This window comes from Terrapene carolina, unplaced genomic scaffold (genome assembly GCF_002925995.2).
Source record: "Terrapene carolina triunguis isolate 2854851 unplaced genomic scaffold, T_m_triunguis-2.0 Scaffold55, whole genome shotgun sequence".
NCBI lineage: Eukaryota > Metazoa > Chordata > Testudines > Emydidae > Terrapene > Terrapene triunguis.
Genome location: NW_020664406.1, coordinates 1,731,813 through 1,759,787, shown reverse-complemented (window position 1 = coordinate 1,759,787; position 27,975 = coordinate 1,731,813). Strand labels below are relative to the sequence as shown.

The 27,975-nt window shown below is 39.2% G+C and overlaps 1 protein-coding gene across 1 annotated transcript in view; it reads right to left on the bottom strand.

Annotated features, from left to right (window-relative positions):
* The window catches only part of LOC113407907 (chromodomain Y-like protein), a 173,575-nt gene that overhangs the window by 15,144 nt on the left and 130,456 nt on the right, over positions 1–27,975 (bottom strand). Inside the window, exons 3-4 of the mRNA XM_026658782.2 lie at positions 2,495–2,751; positions 1,602–1,774 (exon numbers count right to left, since the gene is read on the bottom strand). Coding sequence (XP_026514567.1) covers positions 1,602–1,774; positions 2,495–2,751 — 430 coding nt within the window. The remainder of the gene's footprint in view (positions 1–1,601; positions 1,775–2,494; positions 2,752–27,975) is intronic.

Here is a 27,975-nt window from a genome sequence, read left to right as displayed (position 1 = left end):
AACCGTCCTACTGTAGTTAGGTTATAGTTAGCCTTCTATAACCTATTCTTTCTTGTAATATTTTAATGCTAAGTAGGTAGTGAGTTCCTGTATTTTGACACCTTTTGTTTTCTCTTTGCATTTCTGTAGCTTCTTCTGCCTGCCTGCCCATTTAGAATAAACATTGTATTGAAATTTCTTATTTCAGCTATTCAAGAATCTCAGAATAGCAGGCAATATCAAATTTTTTCCTCACTAAAAGATAGAAGGGCAACCTTTAAAACCGAAGGCCTGATTTAACATCCATTTAAGTAAATGAAAAGATTCCCACAGACTCTAATGGAAGATGGATCAGGCCCAAACAGAGCTTAAGAATCTGGCATCAACAGTATTTTTTTAGGAAATGTTTTAAACTAAAAGAACTCACTTACATTTGTAAGGTCAGGTGTTCCCAGTGTTGAGTGATTTTTAACCCCTGATGTTCCTGCCAGACAGAATTGTGGGAAAACTTTCGCACTACTGGTGAAACTGACAAAGAAACCCTATTTAAAAAGAAGCTAGTTCTTGGAGAGTTAGGTGCTAAATACCTTTGAGGAGCTGGGTTTAGAGCTTGTCTCCTGGGGAAACTGATAGGAATAGCTATTTCTATTAGACAATAAAATATGACCTGAAGTGGATTAAGTTAAAACTGGAAAAAGGTATTCTTATTCTAGAATAAAAGTCTCCAAACAGGGAGTAATTCTGAAACAGCTGTAGCACTTTAAATTCTCACTCTACCTTTTCTAGGCATAATTTCCCCATGTAGGCAAGCCCTTATTAGCCACTTGTTTCAAATGGCTTCACCACTTACATAATCAATGAACACTTGAAACCTTTTATCTTTTTTCAAGAAAGCTAAGAGTGAATTATGAGCATTAGTTCTTCCATCTATATTTTTGGATATTTATGCTACATGTAAACATTCAGGTAATCAAAATGTAATAGGAAACCAGTTTACAAGTTACATGGGGAAAAATATCCTTGAGATATTGTAAGAGGTACACATTAAATGCTTATAATCCAACACAGGCACAGTGTCCATCTCAGCGGCATGTTTCTTTCTTTAAAAATTATGCTTTATAAGACAATTAAGTTCATTTATTTGAATATGGAATTTGACAGCTAGCTAGGATGTTGCTCACAAAGATTAAGCCATCCCTTTAGAATGTCTGTCATTCTACCTTTTTTATATGGACTTTGTTCAATCTATTCTTTCAGCACATTTATATATTGTTTGTACTGCTTTTGAACAATACATTTAAAATAATCTTTTAAAAGCATTTCTCAGGTCTGTGTTGTTTATATTAGGAACGCTATCATGCTAAGTTTTTATCAGACACAGGGGCTCTAATTCAACATGGCAAAAATGGAGTAAAAAGCTATGAATAAAATGTAAACTTGAACAGAAAGGTACAATATAAACAAGTTATGCACACTGTATATTATCAAAACTGAACGTTTGACCACACTAAATTCCTACTAAGAAGAATATAGTTAGATCTTTTATGAGATAAATTAAAAATAAACTAGTTTAGACAATGAAAAAAATCAACACTTAAATGACTGAAAACAATTTTACATACCTAATAGCTTCTGCCATCTTAGTGCTTTCCCTTTTTCTATCATCTGTTAAACGTCGTATAAAATAAATAAAATCAAGACCACAGCAGAAGACACTACCAACTGCACTGAGCAGCACAAGTTTACTGTCATCTGCAGCTGCTGTATTCAGTGCACTTTGGACTTCCTTCATTACCTGAAAATCAGCAGGAATTAAATTCGTCAGACTCTTTTTATTGTGTTATTAAAAAGTAACAAACTGTTGTTCTTTTTTGACAGGTCTGAATCTGAACTTTTACATTCCTGTGTATTCCCTAGTATCTGGGATACTTGCAAATTCTGCTGCAGGTGTTTGTTTAAACACATTCAAATTTTTCATTGTCCAAAGGAAAAGAGAGTCTAGAAATGTATGTTAAAAAATGTGCAGATCACAAATATGATTACACTGAGATAATGTAATCATTAGGAAGAAATCCAGCAGTCTGCATCTGTTGCTATAGCACTCTCTCAGTATTTCTGTAATTTGAACACCAGGTGGCATATGCAACCAGTTCAGAAAAATGACTTGAATTTAGGCTGAAGTTTATTTCAAGTCGCACTTAATAAACCACTAAGTTTATTATGAAAGGCTCCAACTCTAAATATTCAGATAATGTAGTGTATTGTACAGTGTTAATAAATAAAACTGAAACATACTAAGATTCAGATTTTAAAAGGCAAGAAAGTATAATATTTACACATTTATAATACTTTAAATGCACTAGTATGACTTTTCTGGAACCTACTGAACTATAAGTTGTTTTTTCATATTTCTGTGATTAATAATAATACTGTAATTATTGAAAATATTTGTACCACCCCCCCCAAAAAGCAAGCAAACAAACAAATCAAACCACATAAAACAAAACATTCTAACCTCTGGATTTAGTGAGTTGTTGTCAGATGATTTTGTTGATAGCAAAACGTGCGTGAATCCGTCTTGTTTCCTGACAACAATGTCTCTATACCGGTAAGCACTTTCAGTTTGTCTCACGCTGAAACGTAGCCTCTTGTCAAAAGGTTGGTCTCTCCTATCATCAATAAATCTCCTTTTGCTGGCTGTCACTCCTGTTACAGATGTTTGTATGTTGGTTGTACCGTTGGCTGCTAATGCTTCAATAAAGGTGGATGTACCTGTAAAGAGTTTGAAACAACAGTGTTATATTAATTTAGTTCTATAGCTGGAAAATCTCTTATCATGGAGGCATGTCAGTCAAAGCATACTATGATAACATACAAAAACAAGTGCCTTTGTTCTCTACCATTTGGCAAACATTTAAAAAAATTGTACATGGAACCAAACCTGAAAGCAAAATACTGCAAAGGATGAAATACTTGAAGCATGAATTTTAAGGCTATGAGAAAAGAAATTTTTAAAGGGAATAATTTTTGCCCATTCTTCTTTTATCTGATTATTCCTAAAACTGGAAAACTCTTTACTTGGGGATCCTACCAGTAGTACAATTAAGACATTTTTAGAAATATATTAAAATAAAAGAAATGACAAAGATGCACTACCTGAGGAAATTTGCTTTTCCCCTCCTCTAAGTGGCTTAAAATCTTTAAAACCATATACAAAAGAGAAAGCGAAGGGCTTTGTTTTAACCAAAAGTGGGAACTCAAACTCCTGACCAAACTCACACCTTTGACAAAAATCAAGTAAAAGAGTTGGACTAACAAGACCATATAGAGTATATGAATGTTTACAGAAAGGTAGGAACAGGGAACACAGGGCAGTCTTAGTGAGAAAGATACAGAATCAATCTCTGAAGTGGAAGGGTGTAATGGGAGACATGGAAATATGGCCCTTCTTGACCTACATAATTCTTTCCATTAATACTTTGCCTTTCTGATCTTGCTCAAAGTGATCTTAGCTTAACAAAGAGAAGGTTAACATGTGACTTGATTACAGTCAATTAGTACCTACATGGGGATAAAATATTTAATAATGGGGCTCTTCATCTAACAGGATCCAATGGCTGGAAGTTGAAGCTAGACAACTTCAAACTGGAACTAAGGTGTACATTTTTTAACAGTGAGCGTAATTAACCATTGGAACAATTTACCAAAGGTCGTGGTGGATTCTCCATCACTGACAATTTTAAAATCAGTACTGCATGTTTTCCTAAAAGATCTGTTCTTTATATGGGGATTATTTTGAGGAAGTTCTATAGCCTGTGTGACACAGGAGGTCAGCCTCGATGATCACAATGGTCCCTTCTGGCCTTGGAATCTGAGAGTCTATGAAAATTTTAATTGGTGGAATTTCAAAGAATGCAAGTGAACAAGCCACCCAGAGAGTCACAGAAAGTATCAGGTTTTTTCTACATTCCATGGTGTGAATGTAATATTGTCTAAATTAACATTTATGGGAGGTGCAAAGAACATTATGAGAGATATTCATGTCCAGTAGATAAAGGAGCTTACACACCTTTCAAGATCCATGGGTCCTACACGTACTTATCACAGCATGTGGTGTACCCTCATCCAGTGCACTAAATTTCCCAATAACAACTATGTTGGTGACACCGATCACTACACTCTTGCAGGAATTCACACAGAAAAATGATAAAAGACAAAAACATTGTATCACCCGTGGGCAAATGCTTTTCACAAAACGATCGCTCCATAGCTGACCTCTCAGTCCTTGTCCTCAAAGAAACCCTGCACAACACCTTAAAAGACAAGCCTTAGAGCTTAAATTCATAACTTTGCTAAACACTAAAACTCATGGTCTTAATAAAGACACTGTATTTATGACTTATTACAACTATCTTTAATCACTAACTTCCCTTTTTTGTTCTATGGCAGCAGGGGTGTTAATGGGCCAGTTCATTTTGATTGGTCTCTGGCAATATGTGTTAATAACTTATGCTAAACAATCTGTTCCACCTTTAGCTCACACTTTGAGTATTTTTCCCAGACCTGAAGAAGAGCTCTGTGTTGCTAGAAAGCGCATCTCTTTCATCAACAGAAGGAGGTCCAATATATAGGTGCCGACTCCGTGCTCAGCACCTATCAGCCACAGCTGTTTGGTGGCTTGGGGAGGAGCTTGGGGGAGGGTGGAGAATGATGGACGGGGACCTTGGGGAAGAGGTGGAGCGAGGGCAGGGCCCCGGGGGAGGGAAGAGGCAGGACTTGGGGCGGAGCACCCCCAGGGTAAACTAGAAGTTGGTGCCTGTGGTCCAATAAAAGATATTACCTCACCTACCTTGTCTCTCCAATAGATAAAGGGACATTTCTCAGTAGAGATTTGCATGTTGCCATCTGAAACCTGTGTAAAGCTGTAATTCAAATATGAAGAGCAGAAACACTGGAAAGGTGTACTACCAGGCTAAACCACAAATCTGTTTTTTTTCATATTTTCATGTTTAACAAAAGATGAGAGCCCATTTGTCAAATATTTAAAGATTAACTATGGCCCTGATCCCCCAATGGGATCCCCAGGACCCATAATTGTACATATTATATCTTAAAGATAGCTAAAATGAAACTTATAGACAAGCCTTAATAAAAAACAAAACAAAACAGTGGTGGATCTTGTTTAATCACTGTAATTTCCCTTGGAATAATTCATCCTGTTTAGCTGAAGTAGCTACATGAGATATTTAAAAACTGTGACTAATGTATAGTGCTGTCACTTTAAAAGAGTATGTGTGGGAGACTTGTGGGTCCCATGAGGACACTATGTACGTTTACCTAAATAGTTTGCTACACTATTACTGTAATTGGGATATTTACTTGTTATTTTTGGCCAGATTTGAATTAGGAATTACACTGCACTAATAAAAAGATATTTCAAATAAAATAAATTTTGAGAGTGCATCAGTTTCTCTAACATTTACTTCGTTACTTTTCTCTTTCAAACAAACAGAACCCTTAAAAAAATAAATGTAGCACTTCGTATGTAATGCATTTGCAAATAAAAGTACTTCTGATTAAAAACCCCATAAGATGATTAATTATGTAAATTGTCAATTCAATTGAAAAATTTTATTTTACTTTTTAATATCTTTTGTATCCTCTGACTTATAGCATTAATAATCTACTGCTCTCTCTCTATAACAATTTGTATGGAGAAGATAAAGAGAATTCAAGGTTTTTCCACAGTCATTTAAAGGGAAGAGATTGAGAATGGTCCACAAACTGAATCCATTTTTTTTCAAAGAGGATAGAGGGAGAAAAGTAATGTGGAAGATTGATGTTATTTTACGTTGTCATAGAAGATTCACATTTATTCCTATATTTTCCAGTTTATCAAATTCTCTTTCACTTCAGCAGAATAAATAAAACTTAATAATGAATACAAAATTTGAAATTGCTTGTAGGAGTTCACATCAGATATTTTTCTCTTTTTAAAACACAACAGGGATGATCATAGTTCTATAGAACAGGGGCTCTCAACCTTTTTCTTTCTGAGGGCCCCCCACCATGTTATAAAAATTCTGGGGCTGGGGGGAGGAAGGACTCAGAGCTTCAGTCGCGGGGAGCCTCCGGGCTTCAGTGAGGGGAGTGTGTGTGTGTGTGCGGGGCGCCTCAAGGCTTCTGCCCTGTGGGTCTCCAGTGCTCTGACATCCTACCCACAGGGTGCCAGTGCTTGGGGCTTCAGTTGCAGGGTGCCAAGGCTCAGGGCTTCAGGCTTCATCTACAGGGCACCACAGCTTGGGCTCTGAGCTTTCTGCCCTGGTCCTCAGCCAATCTTACACTGATCCTGCTTCGCAGATCCCCTGGGGTCCACAGACCCACAGTTGAGAACCGCTGCTATAGTGGAGAAGTTGCAAGAACACAATATTCTGTTTTTCATTAGCAACTGAAGATGAAGTGGTATTAGTTTTTGCAATGATTTAGTTTTCATTATGAAGGGTAAATCAATACAATTCAAATCACCTCTACTTTGAGACTTAGGAGGTCATGACAGAACAGCAAAAATTACAACATTCAGGAAAACTGTAGAGAACTTAGGTTTTTGCTCATAACTTATACTACTAAAGATGTCCTCTTGTAACAAATAACTACTTTAGAGATTCTAGAGGCAATGAGATACTTAACATACACCCTCCCCCCCCCCGCAAAAAAACCCCAAAACCTCAAGCCTTCTTTGTCAAGGTAGACCAAGATATAAAGGTCAAAGAGCAATTTCCCTGCTTATCGGACAACACACATGAGGAAGTGCACACATATATTACAGCACTGGATGGTAGATATAGTTCAAAACCTAAGATAAAATACAACTGGGCAGCTGCACTTAAATGGAAGGAGATCTATGGTTTAAATCAGTGTTTCCCAAACTTGGGACGCCGCTTGTTCAGGGAAAGCCCCTGGCGGGCCGGGCTGGTTTGTTTACCTGCCGCGTCCACAGTTTTGGCCGATCATGGCTCCCACTGGCCGCGGTTCGCCGCTCCAGGCCAATGGGGGCTGCAGGAAGCGGCGCGGGCTGGGGGACGTGCTGGCCGCCCTTCCCACAGCCCCCATTGGCCTGGAGCGGTGAACCGCGGCCAGTGGGAGCCGCGATTGGCCGAACCTGCGGATGCGGCAGGTAAACAAACCGGCCTGGCCTGCCCGGGGCTTTCCCTGAAGAAGTGGCGACCCAAGTTTGAGAACTACTGGTTTAAATAGTTGTCCACTTTTAATCGCTGAAAACAAACAAACATTCTGACTATATTAATGGACCAGGGCCACAGACTTGCTGACTTAAGAAAAAAGTGCGTATTTTTCTGGCAAGGAATTTCAGCCAATTTCTTTTAATCAGAAAATTACATTCATAGATCAAGAATACTGGATCAGTATCTATTAACACATGTTGGTTATAGGACCACCACGGTACATAATAGGATTTACTGGACCTTGAAATGTAGTGTACAGTTTCTCATGGCTTTTAGTCATAAAACTGAAGAAAAGAATTACAGAAATTCAATGTAAAGCACTACATTATGTCAAGTAAAAATACACACGCATTAGTCAAGTTACACCACAGTCCTGAAGTAGTCTCAGATTTTTGTTACAGCAAATGAGCATAAAAGAATCAAACAAATATACCATGGACAAATCTTAGAATTGTATTTGCATAATTAACATGAGATGTCAGTCACTTAGTTCCAAGTAATTTAATACCATAACAATATTTAAACCACAAATTCTGAATTTGTTTTTCACCAAAAGGCAAACAGAAAGATATTCTCTCCATTTCAATTCTTTGAAAAATATATTAGAAAGCATTAAAAAAAAAAATTCTAACCCTGATGGGTAAATGTAAATGGAGTGTTGCTTCAGTGCTGTCTCTGCAGCTTAAAGCTTTGCAATGCAAAGGCAGAGTGAAATTAACAAGACTATCAGTTTCACAGCTACTGCTCAGAACTCAGCAGCAGCAAAGAACCTCCATTTTCATTCAGCTGCTGCTGACAGAAAAACTATGAGCATCAGCAAAGCCAGGCACAGGTGTTATTCACGGGGAAAGATGACCCAAAATACAGAAGTTGGAAGGGGACAGAGTAGCAGAGATCTCTTCCCCATTCCTTGCTCTTATTTTTACCATAGCCAAGAAACTTTGAAGTAGGGACAAAAGAAAAAACTCTTCCTTTGTGCTATCTAGAGGGAGTGGCAATTGAAACATTTCAGATACCTGCTAGCCAGAGAGTGATACTGGAAAAAAGAACCAAAAGAGGATGCCATGACAATGCTCAGGGTAAAATCCCAGAACTTTCATCCTTCATACCAGCCACTGGAAGCCCCTCGACCTTGCTGGTGGTGCCATCCCCTTTCATATCCATCTCTTGACTTGTAGGTTTACTTATATGGCTGGCTGGAGTCTAGTATTTTCCCCGTGATTAAAAGCAAATTACGAATGTAATATAGGAGATACATATAAATATACAGTAAAACTGAGAGCCAAACAATCTTTTTTTCCCCACACACTAATTTTCAGTACATACATACTAGAGAAACTAAAACTAAAGGGAACTGAAATAATTAAATCTGAATAAGGGTTTTGTTAATCAGAAGCCCTCTTTTTGAATAACTGAATTAAGAATCCAGGACAAACACCATCATCACTAAGCTTTTTAAAAAAGCTATTTACACAAATATAACTCTATTTCTGCTTGAAACTTGTGCAGTATTACCGTATATACAAGTTGAGCAGCCAAATATTTTTGATAAGCATCGAAGAGCGGGGGTCGGCTTATAAACGGGTCTACACCAAAATTTGATGATTTAAAACTCTATGGAATTATTGAATTGAATATCTAATGCATTGTCGTTTTGTTTACCTGGAGCGTCCGCAGGCATGGAGTCCCTCAGCTCCCTGTGGCTGCGGTTCGCCATTCCCAGACAATGGGAGCTGCGGGAAGTGGCGCCACTTTGCCATGGGAACGGCAAACCGCGGCCACAGGACTGAGGGCTCCGTGCCTGCGAACACTCCAGGTAAACAAAACATCCAGGCCCGCTAGCGGCTTACCCTAATGGGCCAGGAGCCAAAGTTTGCCGACCCCTGAAATATAGGGTCAGCTTATGAAAGGGTCATACAGTTTATGCTATTTTTACCTATCCATCTTGTGGGGTCAGCTTATAAACAGATGGGCTAATGAACGAGCATATACGGTACTTTTAAAGTAAAGAATCTTAGCTTTCCAATGACTGCAAGCAAATCCGAGAAACCTGTGTAACTTTAAAGATAGGCATGTTTAAGCACAGATCAGCAGTTTTCCAAAGAAACAGAAACTGAGTGGTAGGCATGAAGGGCAGTTGTGAAAGACTGATGTAAAAAAAATTCAGTGTCAAAAATAATCCTTGTATTTTATGTTAAACGACTGTTTTGGGGGAACACAAACAAAAACAATTCTCTGTCTATACTTGTATCATTTTACAGCCCCAGTATGAGAGACTCAAACACCCAGCTCTCCAACTCATGCTGCTGTTACTAATGCTCTTCTTCCTCCAAGAAAGTGTTCTTTTGCCCCATGCCCTCATGCATCACCAATCCACAATTTTACTCAGGTCACCATTAAACCTTTTCCATTTTAGCCTTGGGTAACTAGATAATTACATGTTGGTATCTGAAATATTCCCTAGACCTAGTATACAGAATTGTCAAGTACAGAGGTAACATGATCCAAGCCCAGATTGGAAAGCTTTATGGGTCACCAGTGTGTGTACATGGTCCACTTTCTTTCTTCCTTTTCCTGTCTTATCTACGTAGACTAAAAGATCTTCAGGTCAGGGACTATCTCTTACTAAATGTTTATACAGAGTTTAACCCAATGGGGCCCAATCTCAAAAGGTGCTATTGTAATGCAAATAAATAATAATATATGCCAGAGTCATCTTTCTGCCTATGCTTTCTTCAAAGTACTTGAATAAATTACAAAGCAAATACTTTTAAAAAATATTTGAATAGGTTCTAAGAATTCGCACAGCTGGTTCCACAAACCGCTCAAAAATATATCAGAAGCTATCAATACCTTGCACTTCCTAAAAGACCTACATTGTATGTCTGCAACATTTTTAGTCTAAGAAAGCCTCATTATTTATAACGTTTAGTCCCCAAATGTGTTAACAGTTTTCCTTTAATATGCCATTACAAAGCAACTTGTATAAGTGAAAACAAAATGAAATTACAGTTTTTATTGTACATTTTTGGCAAAAATCAATGTTTTGTTCTGGAAGAGTGATCAGCAAAAGTTTGTCAGTCATGTATGTAAATACAGTTTGTACTAATACGTGTATTGTTCCAGCATACTGGTATTGGCATAGTGCACAAAATACCTATACAACCAGTAACATTCTGAAGGAACCGCATGTTAAAATACAGCCACCAAACAGAAGAGAAGCTTGAGATGTTCACCCCAATCATCTCTGTCAAAGACAACGCACAAAAATACTCCTTCAAATTATACAAAGCTGAATATTGTATTACCTTGTCAATCCACACTCAGTATAGCTTTCAGAAACAAGGTGTAAAGATGGGCAGCAAACGGATGTTTCCAAATTGTGTTGTCTCCTTCCTTAATTATATTTTTGAGAAAGTGTTTTTGTTTAAACCCTAATACATACCCTGGTCCCTCAGCCATTCTTTCTGCAAACATGCCACCTAGAATCCCATACATTGGATTCGTCACAGAGTAAGCGGGAAAATTTTGTGGGAGTACTTTATAAAAATAGCAGCAATTCCTAAGTAAATATTACACAATTAAGATAATCTTGCACTGGCTGGATGACTTAATTAATTGGCCATTTCCATCTTAATTTCTATGGAATTGGTTTCCTCAGGAAACAGTATGGAAATACATGTGACAGATTTCTTTTCTCTTCTGTATGTTGTGTGAATTTTAAACAACATTACTGTGGAATAAAGCGTTTTCTAAAGTCTATATTTTTATAAAGTATTACTTTTGGAACTGGGTGAAGACAAAGTGAACCTAAGTGTAGGTGTAAAAGAAGAAATATTCTCCAGGCAGAGAATTCTGATTCATGTCCTGCACCAATTTTTATTTTGACTCTCATGCCATATTTAGAGTATTAGGTTCTGTATCAGGACGCAATACACTAGTGTACAGACTCAATGTACAGGTGGGAAATTATTTTCTCTCTGATTACATCACAGTATCAATATAATATCTTCACAATTTTAATGATAGCAGCATTATTGCTTGCCTTTGCTATCAGTATCTTGTAGCCTATATTGCTGCATTTGCTGTTTAATGTCATTCCTTCTCAAAACAATAATGGGAGCTATGTGCATATTGTATAAATAAAAACAGTCTATTTCCACACATTTCTCTACTAGAAAGGAGGTTAACCAGAGCTTTCCTGAACACCCACAAGATGGTCATCTGGCGTAAGACGTTCGTCATTTCCTCACCTTAAATTTAGATCAGAGTTTGGGCATTTTAAATTACATTGGTGGAAATAATAGAATTGAAACAGTTACATACTTTTTTGTTTTAATTAAATTACCATACAGTATATTAGATAGACACTTAGTAGTATTATGCCCATAAAAACAGCAGGACTGATGGTATTAACACAGTTTGAGAAATAAGTTCTTAAAAATTGACCTGGAATAATTTTACTAACTCAGAAACAGAATTATACATTTTCATGCATAAACTACTTAATGACTTCTCTACAAGTTATTTTACATGAAAAATAAACACACCTCTAAGAATTGTGCCTGCTAGATTATCAAAATGTACCAATCACTCATTGTATGATTCATTTATTTTCAAACTTTAAAGAGAAAATAAGTAGTCCAAATTGTTCAAACCACAAGACTCTGCCCTTTACTAATGCCAGTAAGGCACATAGGCAATTTTCACCTCTCTTTTACTAGGTTTTAGACTTACTGTTTGGCAATTTAGCTGAAACAAGAGATTTAGAACAGACATGCCAAACCTGTGGAAAAAATGCAGAAATTGGGCTTGTTTTTGGCTTAACTGGCTTGTGAGTTGCTTGTTGGCTAGTTTTTGGCTTGTAGCTTGTTGCCTTTTTTGGGGGGGGGGGGGGGGGGGATAGGCTCCTGGCAAGCAGGGGCAAGAAAATCAGGGGTGCACAGCGGGCCCACCACAGTCCCAGAGTGCATGCTGGGGGGATCTAGTCACATAGTGTTGGGGTTCTTAGGGATTGGCTTGTTTTGAAATGGGATTACCTTGATTTTTGACTTATTGTGAAAGTCGGGGTGCTTATTTACCACATGAAAGTTGGTAACTGTGATTTAGAACAACTATCAAAATACTATTGGCTATTCCAAAAAAGAGTGTATAATCATTACAAGAAATCCCACCTGTATGTCATAGATAAACACTTTTGGTCCATATCAAAGTGTATTGTAAATACTTCTGACATTTGCTCTCCCAGGAACAAGAATTATACCAGGAGCTGTTTCTCGTCGTATGGATAAGATTTTAATATAGAGATTATGAGTGAGATTCTCATGGTTGCTCCAGCCTCTGTGTAAGAAGCAGTTGTAAAGTGGCTCTAAAAGCCCTAATGTGCCTGGGAGAGAATTGTAGTGGGTGTGGCAGGAGGTGGGAGGGATGGTAAGGGGTGGAACCACTGTTATTCCAAAGCAGCTGGGAACTGGCCCAGAACTGCTCAAGCCCCTGGAGCATCCCAGAAATGAAAATCCTTAGTTCCTTAGTGTTCCCTTCCCCACCAATCCTTGGGCTGCTCAGCACAGAGTAGGGTGACCAGATGTCCCGATGTTATAGGGACAGTCCCGATTTTTGGGTCTTTTTCCTATATAGGCTCCTATTACCCCCTCACCTCCTGTCCCGATTTTTCACACTTGCTGTCTGGTCACCCTAGCACAGAGTCTCACTTTGTGTCAAGGACATCTTCTCTTCTGTTCACAGTTGCACACATATGCCTGTGGCTACTACACAGAAAAGAAATATTAAGACAGTAATGAGTGTATTTTCAGCTATATTTTAATGTCATTTAGTAGCTGGAAATAAGAAGGAGCAGTTAGCACTGTGTAACCAGCCAAGTCTCAGCAGATCAGAACCAGGGGCTCCATGGGAGGACAGTTTAAGAATCTCTGCATTACGCAATTGTAGGATTTTTAAGTTTCAGTTTCTGAGGCTAGAACTTTGAACTATGCAAGCATCTGTTCCTTAAGGAACTCGAATAGTAAATTACTCTAAAATGGATGGCACATATGGATTAACAGTATTTGTGGTAGATTCAGACCAACCCGTGACCTTAGGACTGTGTTACTTTGCATTATCTGCATCCACAAGACTAGTAGGGATACACATTAAGAAACAAACAAACAAAAAAATGATTTCAGTGCTAAAATAATGTAAAATTTAGAGAGAGACTTGGCAGTTAGGTCTAAAAGTTGAGTGGTAGTAGTTGTGATGAAATGCACCTCTGTATTTAAACCCTACAAACTAATCCAGTGCTTTAAACTGTGTGGGTGACTCCATTTAGGGTAGAAAACTGTATACCGATCCCCTTAGAGAAGCAACAAACCTAATATATCTGGACTATCCAGGAATGGGCTGGACAATGCAGAAACACATTTTTGGGGGGAAACCTGGAACTGGGAGTGTGTTAGGATCACCCTGCAAGTAGTAACCAAGGCTGCTGGAAGCCAAAGCGTGGCCTGTGTTTGCTGACATGATGCTGGGATCAGAGTTACTGGACCAGAGCTATAGCTATAGACAGACACACAGGGTGTGGCCTGAATGCTGTTTGGCTGTTTGTGAGGAGCCCAGGTTGGGAGGTACAGCAGCAAAGCATTGTGAGTCACGCCAAGTTGCAGGGCAGGTGGTAACACAGCCTCTCACTGGTCTGGATTGTACCCCAGAATATCAGAGTGGCTTAGTCTAAACAGGATTTATACACAGCTTGCTATTCTACATGAGATTTACCCTTTAAGCACTGGTGTAACAGTTTCAAGTGAATCTCGAATGTGTTGGCTGGGAACAGTCAAAGAAAGGTTAGTTTGTTGTTTTCTGCTTGCTTATTTCGGGCGAGGGAAATAGAAACAGTAAAGCATACATATGAGTGCCAACAAAGCAGCTATGCAGCTAGAACTGACCAGGTTGGAGCAAGAACAGAAAGACAAAGATTGTGAACATCAAAAGTGGTAAGCAGAGATGAGAGCCAAGAAGAGGGAGCCAGAAAGACAACAGCAGGAAGACTCACACCAGTGAGTCATGGAGCTGAAAGACAAAGAAGCCCTAAGAAAGGAAAAGGAGAGACAGTATATTCTGGACACGAAGGCAAGGACAAATCCCAGAGTTTCCAGTCACTCCCTTCATACAAGGAACACTCAATTGTGACAAGTTGTGGCCTGCATACAAGGAAACAAACTATTGAAGAATACTTTACCACTTTTGAAAGGCTATGTGAGATTGAAAAGGTTCCAGAGGACAAGAAATTCCCCACACTGATCGCAAAACTCTCTGGTAAAGCTTTAAATGGATTTAATAAAATGCCAATTGAAGAGGCTTTGAAATATCCTGAATTTTAAAGTGCTGTTTTGCAAAGGTTTCAAATTACCCCTGAAGTGTATAGGCTGAAAGGTAGAAATCGCAGGAAAAGTGTTGGCATGCGTCACAGTATGTCTACAAAATGTGTGACAATGGAAAAAAAATGGGCAAAGGGAAGGGGGTTAAGAACTATGACCAATTACTTGATCTTTTTGCTCAAGAACATTTCCTAAGTATATGTTCTGATGAGGTCAGAGATGCATTATGGGATAAATCTTTAAATTCTGTACAGAAAATGGCCATCCTGCCTGATTCCTTTGTGCAAGCCTGAATATCTAATGAGTGCAAGACACAGAAGAAGGGGCACAAACCCAGTGTAAAGGGGGGATCCCATTTTACCCCCAGGAAGGAGGGTGCTGGGAGCCCAGGCACATATCTCCCCAGAATTCCACTCCTAGAAATCTCTATCACAGACCTCCTGTGCAAAAAAAGGGTCCAAGAAGGTGTGATGCTGTCTAAAGGGGAAGATGACTGTCTACTCTTTCACGGTCACCACTTTTACAAAATTGTGATAAATCTTGTATACAGTATGCCTTGTGAGGTACTGGAAAAGTTGTAACCTGCTGAGTATTATTATCTGGTTATAATGTGTATATCGACATTGTGTGTGGAATTATGAGATTTTGCTATATGTTTGTAATTCAAACATATTGTGAGTCTGAGAAATGCCCACAGGTTAGCTCTTCAAGGATAACAAAGGAACTGTAAACAAGAGTCCCTGCATGTCATGTCCAAAGATACCTCAAATGTCATGTATGCAGAATGTGCAAGCAAAAATTTGCAATTCATATGAAGAACTGGTGGCAAAGCACGTAAACCATGGGACTGCTTGCCCCCATGACACAGCAAGGATTTTTCCAGCAAAAAGGATCATGATATAAAGAGGGAGAACAAAGGCCCTGGCCACCTCTTCCCTACCCCATCTCTGGACTGATGAATTCTGATGGGAAATTTTGAACAAAAGGACTGAGGTTACCAAAAACTATTTGGGCAACCCAGAGAGACTTTTAGAAAACTAGCACATTTAACATCCTTGCTATCATTTTGGACTATCTACTTTGATCCAACTGTAATGTATTTTATTTGCTTTAACCTTTTAGTAACTCATCTCTTTTTCTTAGTTAATAAATCTTTAGTTAGTTTTCTAAAGGACTGACTACAGCATTGTCTTTAGTTTAAGGTCCTGAGAACCTGAGTAAGTGACTGGCCCCCTCGGGCTGGAAGAACCTAATGTGTGGTGATTTTTGGTTTTAATAACCTGTCATCACAGAAGTCCAGTTTGTCTGGGTGGTAAAGATAGGCCGGAGTGTCTAAGGGGATTGTCGGTGGCTTCATGTTAAGCTAGTATAGCGATCCAGGAGCACACATTTGTTGCTTGTGGTATATATAGAATATACCACCAGAGTGGGGGAGTCTGCCCAGTTTTTTGATAGTCTGACCTGAGATTGGCCCTCTCCGCTATACCAGGCATGGCGACAGAAGGTGCTTCTAGTGTAACTTCACTGAGCACCTAAGAAATCATTGCCTTCCGCTAAAAAGAAAGTAAACCCACGTCTCATCCAGCCCAGAATGAAGCAACTATTCTTAACACACAACCCCAAAAGGTACCTGCAGGGGCTCTATTGAATTTTGTGAGGTCTGACCCTGGGGAGTAGATATGGAATTTATTAAAGTCACCAAGGTTAATTGCAAGGAACATGTAGGGTGGAGAGACTGGTGCTCACATCTCTCTGGTCAGGGAAAGCGTGCTCCAGAAGACTGATCTGTTATCTGACCAGGAGTTAGAGCTTCTGGCACTGGGGAAACAAAATTCCTTGCGCCTTGGGCTAAGGTTCATTCAGAATGGGAAGGCTTAGAGGGTGACTTGACATTCTGAATAGTATCCCTATGGAAATGCTCATGGGGAATGATATTTTGCATATGGCTAAGGCTGTTAATGTTTTAACCCATAGTAAAAGGGAATAGTGTGCTGGGATTCCAGAGGAAAACGGTAAAGACCGTAAAACTGTTAAGAGGAGGGGAAGGTCCTGCCACAATCTCTGCAGCAGGAGAAATCACTGTGTTTCCAGGTGTGGGGGAGCCCAAGGTCAGCTTCTCTGTGGCAGACGAAAGAAGCATGTCCTCAGTGCTGGGGGGGGAGGGGGAATTAATCCCTGTTACTGAAGTTGTCAGCTGCCAGTGTTTTGCAGATCTCACTCTAGAGTGCAGAAGGGGATATGTCTTAAAGGGAGCCCAAAAGAAGGGAAAGGGGGAAAGGTTTTTTGAAGAGAAAGGGAGATTGTACAGGGAAGCTCCCATGGGAAATAAGAGCCCTGGAAAATCCTACAAGCAGCTCGTTGTGCCTGCCCAGCACGTGGGGAATTAGCAATGCGCACTGTGGGACCTATGGCATGTCCTACTCAAAGGGAGAAGAAACATATCCTGGTGGAAGTGGATTTTGCCACCAGATATCCTGAAGCAGTTGCTCTAACCCACACAGAAGCTGGTTCTGGGGCAACAGCCCTTTTCACTGTTTTTAGCAGAGTGGGTTTCCCTAAAGAGATTTTATCTGACTGTAGGTCAAATCTCATGTTTCAGCTATTCAGTGAGTTCTGGAAGTTGGGTGGAATGAAACAACTAAAAGCTGCCCCATATCACCCAGAGACAAATGGTCTGGTGCAAAGGTTCAATGAAACTCTAAAATCTATGCTGGAAATGTATGAAAATAAGAGAGTAAGACTGGGATGAAATATTACCATATTTGCTATTAGCTTATAGGGAGGTGCCCCAAGAGTCAATCAGCTTCTCCCCATCTCATCTTCTATCTGGAAGGAAAGTGAGGGACCCCTAGATTTCATCAGAGACTCACAGGAAAGGGACACTAAGGCAGTGGGAGAGCCAGTAACTGAATACCTATGAGGAGTCTGGTGGCACCTTAAAGACTAACAGATTTATTTGGTCATAAGCTTTCATGGGTAAAAAAACCCCATTTCTTCAGTTGCATGGAGTGAAAATTACAGATACAGGAATAAATATACTGGCACATGAAGAGAAGGGAGTTACCTTACAAGTGGAGAATCAGTGCTGACAAGGCCAATTCAGTCAGGGTGAATGTGGTCCACTCCCTTGGCACTGACACCTCCTCATCAATTATTGGGAGTGGACCACATCCACCCTGACTGAACATACTTGTAAACACTCTTTTGAAATAGGTGACTTGGTGTTAGTGTTAAGCTCTGGGGGGAAAAAATACAAAATGCAAAATTCTTGGGAATGACCTTTTGAGGCGATAGAATCGGTGAATGAAGATACATATGTTTAAAAGCCTCATAGTAATGCTATCTCACAACTGGTACATGTAAACAGACATAAAGCATATCCTATGCCTAGAATCAATGATATGATGGATATCTTAAGCAAAGCTAAATATCTCAGTTCTTTTAATTTAGTTAAGAGGTACTGGCAGATACCTTTAGATGATGATGCACAGAAAAAAATCTGTTTTTGTTACTAATATGGGATTATATGAATTCAAAGTGTTACCATTTGGGTTAGTTAATGCAGGAGCCACTTTTCAGAGGCTGGTCCACCAAGTGTAAAAAAGGTTTACAGGACTTTGTGAGGGTCTATGTCAATGAGATACAGGTGTTCAGCAACACACTTGGGAATTGCAATGTAAAAGCTCGAAGAGGCAGGCCTGACTACAAAAGCCTCTATAAAATTGGAGTAGCCAAAATTCCTTATTTGGGACACTGTGTAGGGGGCTATGGAAATTGTGCATACAAAGGGAAAAGAAAACATGGTGGCAGATGCCCTGTACAGGAAAGAGGGCTCTGACCCTCTGCCCCCAAATCAGCCAACTTTACAAGGGGGGAGGTGTGATGGAGTGCACCCCTATATTCTCACCCTATACACTTTGTACAAAATATGCCTTCTGAGGCACCATCTGAAAACTAATAACTCTCTGGTCAATAATATCATGATGAAATGTGTGTAGCAACATTCTATGTAAAGTTATGAATGCCACATCAATGATAATTGTAGCATATGTTCAAATCCACATAGCCCTGATTAGGCAGAACCGAGCAAGCAGGTCTCAAACAAAGGAATGTGTGTTTACCTCAATTTACATATAAGTTGTAAATAGGGTCCTCAGGCAGAAAGAGGGGGAAGAAAGGAGTCAAGGAAAATCTGCATTTCAGCAAACAGAGGTGAGAAGAAACAGCATGCAACCTCTTTCACCCTCAGACACCATGTCTCCTTTATTGTTTGAATAAACTTTGATGAGGGGTAAGCTTCAGGAAAATGCATCTCAAAGAGGGAAGGGACTATAAAGGTGAGGGGTAAAAACATCACAAGGGCTCTCCCTATCCAGCTCTCTCTTTTCCACCTAAAGATAAAAGAAACAGCCTATGGATTTTGGGAGAAGATCCTGACTTGAAACTTGGACCGCAACGTTACTGGGAACCTGGGGTAAGAATTTCACCTTGACCCAAGTCTCGTTTGTTAAGTTTAGAAAGCGTTTTATCTTTATTTCTCTTGTAACCATTTTTTACTTTAATGCCTTATACTTGTACTCATTTAAAATCTCTCTCTTTGTAGTTAATTAAGCTTGTTTTATTTTTTAATCATAACTAATCCAGTGTTTTGAACTGCGTGGGTAACTCCATTTAGGGTAGCAAACTGCTGTACATTGATTCTCTTAGAGGGGTAACAAACCTAATATTTCTGGACTGCTCAGGAGAGGGCTGGACAGTGCAGAAACACACATTTTTGAGGAGGAAACACAGTGGGAGTGTGTTAGGGTCACCCTGAAAATAGTAACCAAGGCTGCTGGAAGCCAAAGTCTGGCCATTGTATGCTGACAGGCTGCTGGGGTCAGAGTTGCTGGCCCAATGCTGTGGCTATACACAGACATTCAGGGTGTGAATGCTCTTAGGCTGTTTGTTGAAAGTTACAGCAACAAAGCATTGTGAGGCACCCCAGGTTGCAGGGCAGGTACTAACAGCCCCTTACTGGTCTGGGTTGCACCCCAGAATGTCATAGTTGCGAAGAAGGAAAACAAGCCAAATGGGGGTTAAAAACATACTGTAAATGAATGACTAATTGAACAATAATGATAATACCTAATACTTGAAACACTTTATATCTTCAAAGTATTTTTCCAAACATTAATTAAATAGCCCTCACATCACCAGTTCTATTAATTTCAGATACAGAGATTATAACATAGGGCCACCTCACTCCCCACTCCAAATGGAAATCAGTACAAGAGAACCAGGGGAAAGGAAAACTCCAGGAGCTTCAAGTCATTCATTTCCCCCCACATCACTCCTTTGGGAGCGAGAGCAAAAATTAATCCCTATTACCATGTAAAGAGCAAGGAGGATCAGCCCCCATAACCTGGGCTATCTGCATGGATGACAAGAGCTTCTACACTGGGTCCTATGGCCACCATACCACCAATGGATCCATGCTGCAAGGGCCGGCTACTACCCTGACCCACATCCATCAAAGATATGCAAGTCCATGTCGGTTCTACAGCTGCGAGGGAAATCTCTTCAGAAAAAACATTGTACAACTTAAGGGCATACTTTCTTATTAGCCAATTCCTGCTTGGTGCCCAGCAGTGGAGGGACTGGAGTAGAGAAATGTATTTAGCACATCTACCCTGACACTGCATAGATACTGCAGTAATGGCTAAAACCCCCTTTCTTCACAGAAACGAGGAGATACATATACAGATCTAGTGGGATTGATCTCACACTGGTAGGACTAGGGTTACCATATGTCGGTATTTTCCCGACATGTCAGGCTTTTTAGTTGTTAATCGCCGTCCGGGAGGATTTTTAAAATATATAAAAACGTCCGGAAAATACAGATGTATGATAACCCTACCCACTGCCCCTCTCTCCTCTTGGGGCCCCCGTGGAGTGTCCTCTTTTTTCAATGTTCAAATATGGTAACCGTTGGTAGGACTCAACAGATAACATGGTCTGAACCCTAATATGTTAACAAATGTGATGCCCCCTCCCCAGAAATTCTATAGTATAAAACTGCCCATGTTCAAAGATCAAGTCAATATCAAAGCCAGGATTAGACCTGTGGATGGCCCTGGTTCCTAGTCCAATACACTACTCTTCCCCAGAAGCAGCTGTTGGATTTGTGGACTACTGGAATAGTCTCCTGGAGTAAGAAACTGTATGCATCTAAATTAAATATGTACCTACTGGAAATACTAAGACTGTATCGCTAGCCAATATGTATTTATAGTTGAAGAAACAGCAAGGAGATGACACATGAACTACCCCCCCGCCCCGCCCCATGATATTTAAAGGGAATGTACTGTATTACACAATAATAATGAACTAAATAGGAAATTGTAGTGGCTAAGTAGTACAATATTAAGAACATAACCTTGCAGAGATACTCATTGGTAAACAAGAAATTGGGGAAAAACAGATGGTAGAGAAAAACAGGGGTTAGGGCAAATTCCAGAAAGAATGAAAACCAAGAAAAACAAAAGTTAACTCCTAAGACAGGGCTTAGGAGCCTATGGTGATAGGTTTTAAACCCTGAGACAGGGCTTAGCTACTACAAGACAAGCACTATATATAAACTCCCTGAGGTTCTGTGGAACAAAGTAGGTGAGCAGCAGCCTCAAAGAGACAGACTTCTGTAACTCGTATAGAATGTTTTTAGTTGGGGGTGGGAGGGTAAAGTTAATATGACTCTTTGGGTGAAGGAGCAGGAGCAATTTTTTAAAGTGGGAGTGGTATTGGTGCAACTGTCATTGAGAAACCAGAAAGAGTTTTGGCAGCTGGTACAGAGGTAGTCTTGGAGATCCTGTCACTGGGAGGCAAAGGAGGGTTTGGGTCCCTAATCTGATCATTTGAAATAGTAGGGGAATCATGACAGCCCATCAATTGAGTTCATAAAGGTCTGTGTGGCGGTGGGAAGGGGGAGGTTATTCACAGAACAGGACCAGCAAAGCCCACAGGCACTGTGTAGCTGCACATTCAGTACATGGTTTCTGAGGATAGTCCCTCCCTGAGAAACAGTTAAATTGAGCTTAGCCAAGAAACCAAAACACTGAAAGGGCCCGATCTAAAAGTGAGATATAAGAATTGCTATTTAATAAGATAAAAGTTGTACATGCACATATAACAAGACTGAGTATATGCATAATTGTTAGTCCAATTTTCATTTGGAACCCATTTCAAAATGTAGTATGGATGAGACAATGATGGATGAATTAAATGATTGCTTCCTGAAACTTGTCAAGGATCAACCTGTCTAGATCAGTTTCCAAACACTGAAGAGAGCAGAATAAATAAACCAGAAATAGGACAATACTGTCAAGAGGCCACAATATGATTAAATGTGATGTGGAAATCAAATTTAATTACTATCAGAAGAAAACTGTGCAATTTTAGATAACTGTAGATGTGAAAGGATATTACACAAAATGGTTTTAGACAAATATCAGGTACTCCAGTCATAGGGGGAAAAAGGTCTGACTAAATGTAGACGGTAATTACAATATATTCTTCAGAAGTCAGATGCAGCTTTAATGAACTCCACATCGTTAAACAGGTCAGTAAGAAACTGAGGGGGAAAACAGAATATGCTATACTTACAAGAAAATAAGTAGTAAAGAACACTGGGAAGAATACAGGGAGATGCTAAAACAGATAAAGAGCAGTATTAGAAATGCAAAAACTTTGAAATATACATAGTTACAGATGCTAAAACACAATTTTTTTCCTATGAAACAAAATAAGAGATAAGTGAAAGAAGATTGAGACAGAAAATAAGATTGAAATGGAATACAAAAGTTACATATGTGGATTAAAAAAATAAAGAAAAAATGACATGCCGTAAGAAACCAAGAGGGATATACACTGAATAAAAAATATACTCTGTGTGTGTATATACATACACACAAGCTACAATGCTGCAATATGGCAAAATTGCTTATTTATAGTACGACTAGAAGCACACAAACACGATATCCTGCATGGAAAAAACTTGTCCATCTTTGGTTATAAGTAAAATAATTCAAGCTGCTGACAAGCAAGCTTGAAGGGTATCTTCTGTAATATAATTCTGATTAGCACAGATATAATTTCAGACAGAGTGGAGAAAGTACCCTACAAACTGTAGTTTATTTGTTTTCAAGACTGCTTTCATAAAGTCATGTATAATAGAGCTCTATTAATATTAAGACCTACTGGGTGCAGAAAAGCAGTCAAGAGCAATATCCAAGACAGCCATCTTGGCTGGAGTGGAGAATTTTCATCCTTTTCCAACAGTTCATTTGCTATTTGTTGTTTATTTTCCTCAGTATTTGTGTAATTTTATACCATTACATATGTGTATTAAATCAGAGTTTTCTATATTAAGAACATAAGAATGGCCATATTGGGTCAGACGAAAGGTCCATCCAGCCCAGTATCCTGTCTGCCGACAGTGACCAATGCCAGGTGCCCCAGAGGGAGTGAACCTAACAGGTAATGATCAAGTGATCTCTCTCCTGCCATCCATCTCCACCCTCTGACAAACAGAGTCTAGTGACACCATTCCTTACCCATCCTGGCTAATAGCCATTAATGAACTTAACCTCCATGAATTTATCCAGTTCTCTTTGAAACTCTGTTATAGTCCTAGCCTTCACAACCTCCTCAGGCAAGCAGATCCACAGGTTGACTGTGCGCTGTGTGAAGAAGAACTTCCTTTTATTTGTTTTAAACCCACTGCTCATTAATTTCATTTGGTGGCTCCTAGTTCTTATATTATGGGAACAAGTAAATAACTTTTCCTTATTCACTTTCTCCACGCCACTCATGAATTTATATTAAATATTCCACACTTATCTCTGATATAGTTCAGTTTTTGTTTTTAAATGTCTTCAATCGAAAAACTGCCCCTATTTTGCTCAGCATAGAAATCTGAAATTATATGGCTAGAATATTAATTTGAATAAAATATGAAATATATTTGATAATGTAAAGTTTTAATAAATTAAACACACATCATTGAGCCTACTGCTCATGCTGGTAAACCTGATTAGAAGTAACATACAACTTTTGACAAAGAGGACAGATTTTGCAAAAGAGCCTGAGTACTTTAGAAAGTGCCTGACTTCAGTATGCAATAGCCCATAAAACACATGCAGGCTGGGGATTGTGCATACACACAACTAGATTTTGCAGGGACCTCTGCAAAATAAGACCTGAATCCATTCCTTTTCCCCTCTGAGCTGTTTTTGTATTCCTACATTCATGGTTCTACACATACAAATCAATAGCATTTGGTGGATTCCCCTTCATGAGCACCACTAGAGCAAGACACTAGGGTAAAAGTGGACCTATCCAACCAGAAATGACAAGTCTAATACTTTGGTCTGTTGACTTCACTTGGTTGAGCCAACCTGCTTCCCTACCTTTTGTTCCAGTAGCCTCGATCCCAACCAATTACACTTGGAGCAAATGTTAACACAGTGTACAGACCAGCCCACACATTAGAAACATGACTAAGTTGGGAGGTAGGCCTGAATTTTCATAGTGCTGCTCTGGGTCACAGGCATCAGACTTGTAGATTCATAGCTGCATGTGAAGCCTTGAAAGCCACTGGTTTAGTCCTGCTGTTCTACAGTATTACTTCACCTACTAAAAAGTCAAATTCAGCCCTCTAAATTTCCCTGCTTTTATTGATTTTAATTAACTTAAGGAACTCACTGAACATAAAGTCTAGAAAACCATAATTAATATATGGTAATATAAAATTAATCTAAGCATTACCATCATTTAGTTTTTTAAAAACACAGGAAAGCTGAAGATAACTACATACAAAATTCCAGGTTGAGAAAGGTAAAGGCAATGAGCACAGATAACCCTTCAGTTTATATTATTAAAAAAATGCACATTTAATGAGGGACTTTACGGAGTATGAAAATCTCACATTATGGACACTGTCAACTCAATTTACTATTTGTAGCCTACTGATGACAGCATAAAAAATTCAAAGCAGCTATCACACAGCAATTATTTTCATTTAGAGAATCTCAGATATTCTCAATGGGGGAATGTGTGCGTGTTGTTTTTTTTAAGAATGAACACAGCGAAGTATGTAGAGTAACTAGAGATGTAGTAATGCTACACAGTAGCATAATTACCATTTCAAAAATACTGTATGGTTCAATGACATTTACAAGATTAGTAACATTCACTTTCATTGAAAGTTTGATTCTACAGAGCTTTACCAAACTCGGCATCACAACTTTCCGATTCACATTCAGGGAATGTTCCTGTGTCTCTACAAAATCACCAAACAATTCTGCAGCAAAGACTTCTCTTGCTATTTTCTGTAAACTGAACATAAAGAGAGACTTTCCACATAAAATACACTCTTTGTGCATGTAATTACATAGAAGTTCTTGTGAATACATAAAATGTCTATTGCTGCTCAACTGCACAACGTACAAAGACAAATTTCACTATATGACTGAATAACTCACAAAAAACACTGCATTATCAAACTTACTTTCCCACAGCTCAGTTAAACTCTATTGAAAACATATGAACTGCTTTGAAATCACAATGTATTGTTTTAAATCATTACAATCAACAAAACATAGTTGTTGAATTTCCCTCTCTCGCTCTCCAATTCATATGACATTTAATTTGTTTGATATAGAAATCTTTTTTTCCTAGTTAAGAGATTGCTTTGCCATGAGCCCTGAGCAAGGAGCAGCAAACTGCTACGAGGGCCCTGGAGCAGACCAGCACAGATTGTGACTCAGAGCTGCAATCTGTTTTCTGAGTTTCCCCTCACAGCAAGGGGGAAGTACCCTTCACCAGTTCTACACCCAAGGCAACGTACTTCCATCAGCATGCTGGCATTGTTATACTAGCCGGCATGTTTGTGGATTCAGACAAGGTTCCTTCCATTCTCCACAGTCCTGCCCACTTGGGCGGAAGGGACAACTCTAGCCTTACGGAGGCTGCTCTTCTCGCTGAGCTGCCGCCTGCAATCTAGGTAACCGGTGCAAGGGAGTAAAAGGGGGCTGTACAAGCTGGGATACAACCTGGCCCTAAAGCAGTAATATAGTTTAAGGAAAGGGAAATTTGGGGGTGGAGGGATTGCTTGTAAATTTGGTCTCTTCTGTTGCAACACAAAATTAGAACAATTATTACAATTTAAATGGAAGAAAAACATGCCCATTGTACTGATGTCATGACTTTTTGCCCCCATTTAACATTCTGATCCACAGATGAGGAAACAAATTTAAAGGGAAAAAAATGATTTTGCCTTCTTCCTGCCTTGGAACCATCGTTCTGAACAGAAGTAATAATTTATGAAAAGTCGCAAGAAGTGGGTAATAAGAATGATCAAATGCAAAAAGTCATTACAAATATGTGTGACCAGGATTCAGACAAACTATCATTGAAAATTTCTCACAGCCAGAATTAATCTGAGATTTAAAAGTGCTGTTAATACTGTTCATTAGCTATGTACTGAAAAATAACAGCTTCCCATAAGGAATAATTTTTACACTCTCTCTCTCTCTATATATATATACATACATACACACACACACACATACACACACACACACAGATAATATACCATTTTTAATAATATACCTCTGCATCCTGAAACTCTGAGAACAGTCTGATCTGTTCAGATTTGTTGCCTGACAATTGCATCCAAAGAGGATATCAACACATTTCTGTAATGCTTAAAGAATTTATTGATGACCAGTTAGCAGCTTTCTGCTTTCTAAAGGTTTCTTCTTTAGAGAGATGATGCTTCTCCATGCAAAATGTTTCTCATATATTTATATATAAGCAAAATGATCCCCAAAATCCCAAAAAAGATTCTACGACTGCCTGGGAAATGGAAGCATTTCATTCCTCAGGCAAAAGTGGACTTTGAGTGTACCATACTTTTTCATGAGACTGTCAAACAAAAACGTTATCAGACTTGTTCCACAGATTAGAATGTTTTAGATAAAAACATTGTCCGGACCATTTTCCGAGATTTAAAATTGTATTTTTAAGATATGGAAGGCTTATGTCTGAAAAAGAAGCTCAAAAGCTTTAGGTGGAGTTCTGTGATCTAAGCAGGGAAGCCCAGAACTGATATGTGGACTTTATCCAAACTGTTGAAAGTAATAGTCTACAATTAAACAAAACAGTCTCTGCTCATCAAACCTTAGGGAAATGGACAGAGTTGAGAAATAGACACATCACGGTTGCTGGGGTTACCATGTTGCTTTAGAAGTAGGTGATCATGAGCTACAGACTACAAAGAAGTGAGAAATATGATTAGAAGAGGGTGGGCTGCTGCTAGACTTGAACTTAAGGGCTAGGTCTTGTGATAAACTGGAACATCATTTAGCATTGCTGAGGGGTGGGAGGTAATGGCTGACTATGCCATTAAAGAGATAAAGAGAAAACAGTAACTTCTGTTGAATCAGTCACTATGTTTCAAGAGAGAGTTATTGATGTTGGACATCCATGCCCAACTCATGAGAACAGAATATGGTCAGTAAAGTCCTAATAGCAGGACCAAAGCCTGTTCTTTATGTATTCCAGAAAGGATGGGGGGATGGGAAACGGGGAGGAGAAGGAAAGGAGAAACCCTTGTAGTTGGAGCCCAGCAAACTACAGACCCTAATCCATTGTAGACATCTAGGAAATCTGAATTTTGAAAACTACTGAGTAGTGAAACAGTTTTCTCCTTGTGAGAAAAAGCCACACAACTGAGATCTATTAGCGAATCTTTGAGACACAATCCATTTGCCTGTTGCTAGAGCCTACTGAAGTTATTTGGACTATCCTAAAGTTTTATTTTGATCCTGCTGCAAAATGGAAACTGTTGCACATGTGTGGTTCACTCTGTGCTATGCTGAAATTTAATACAAATTTTGATACAGGAGGGGGAAAAAAGCCTTTTGTTTTTCCATTTCTGAACTATGATGAGGCAGACTGTAAAGAAATAAGAAGCGATGGAATGGATAAGACAGAGTCTGTCTGGGCAAAAATCACATTGGGGAAGAAAGCTACTGGAGCCTCCTCTGGGATAGTGCTTGGGGTGTGCTATAGACTGCCAGGATCCGATTTAGATATGGATAGAGACCTCTTTAATGTTTTTAATGAAGTAAATACTAATGGGAATTGTGTGATCCTGGGAGACTTTAACTTCCCAGATATAGACTGGAGGACAAGTGCTAGTAGTACTAATAGGGCTCAGCGTTTCCTGGATGCGATAGCTGATGGATTCCTTCACCAAGTAGTTGCTGAACCAACAAGAGGGGATGCCATTTTAGATTTGGTTTTGGTGAGTAGTGAGGACCTCATAGAAGAAATGGTTCTAG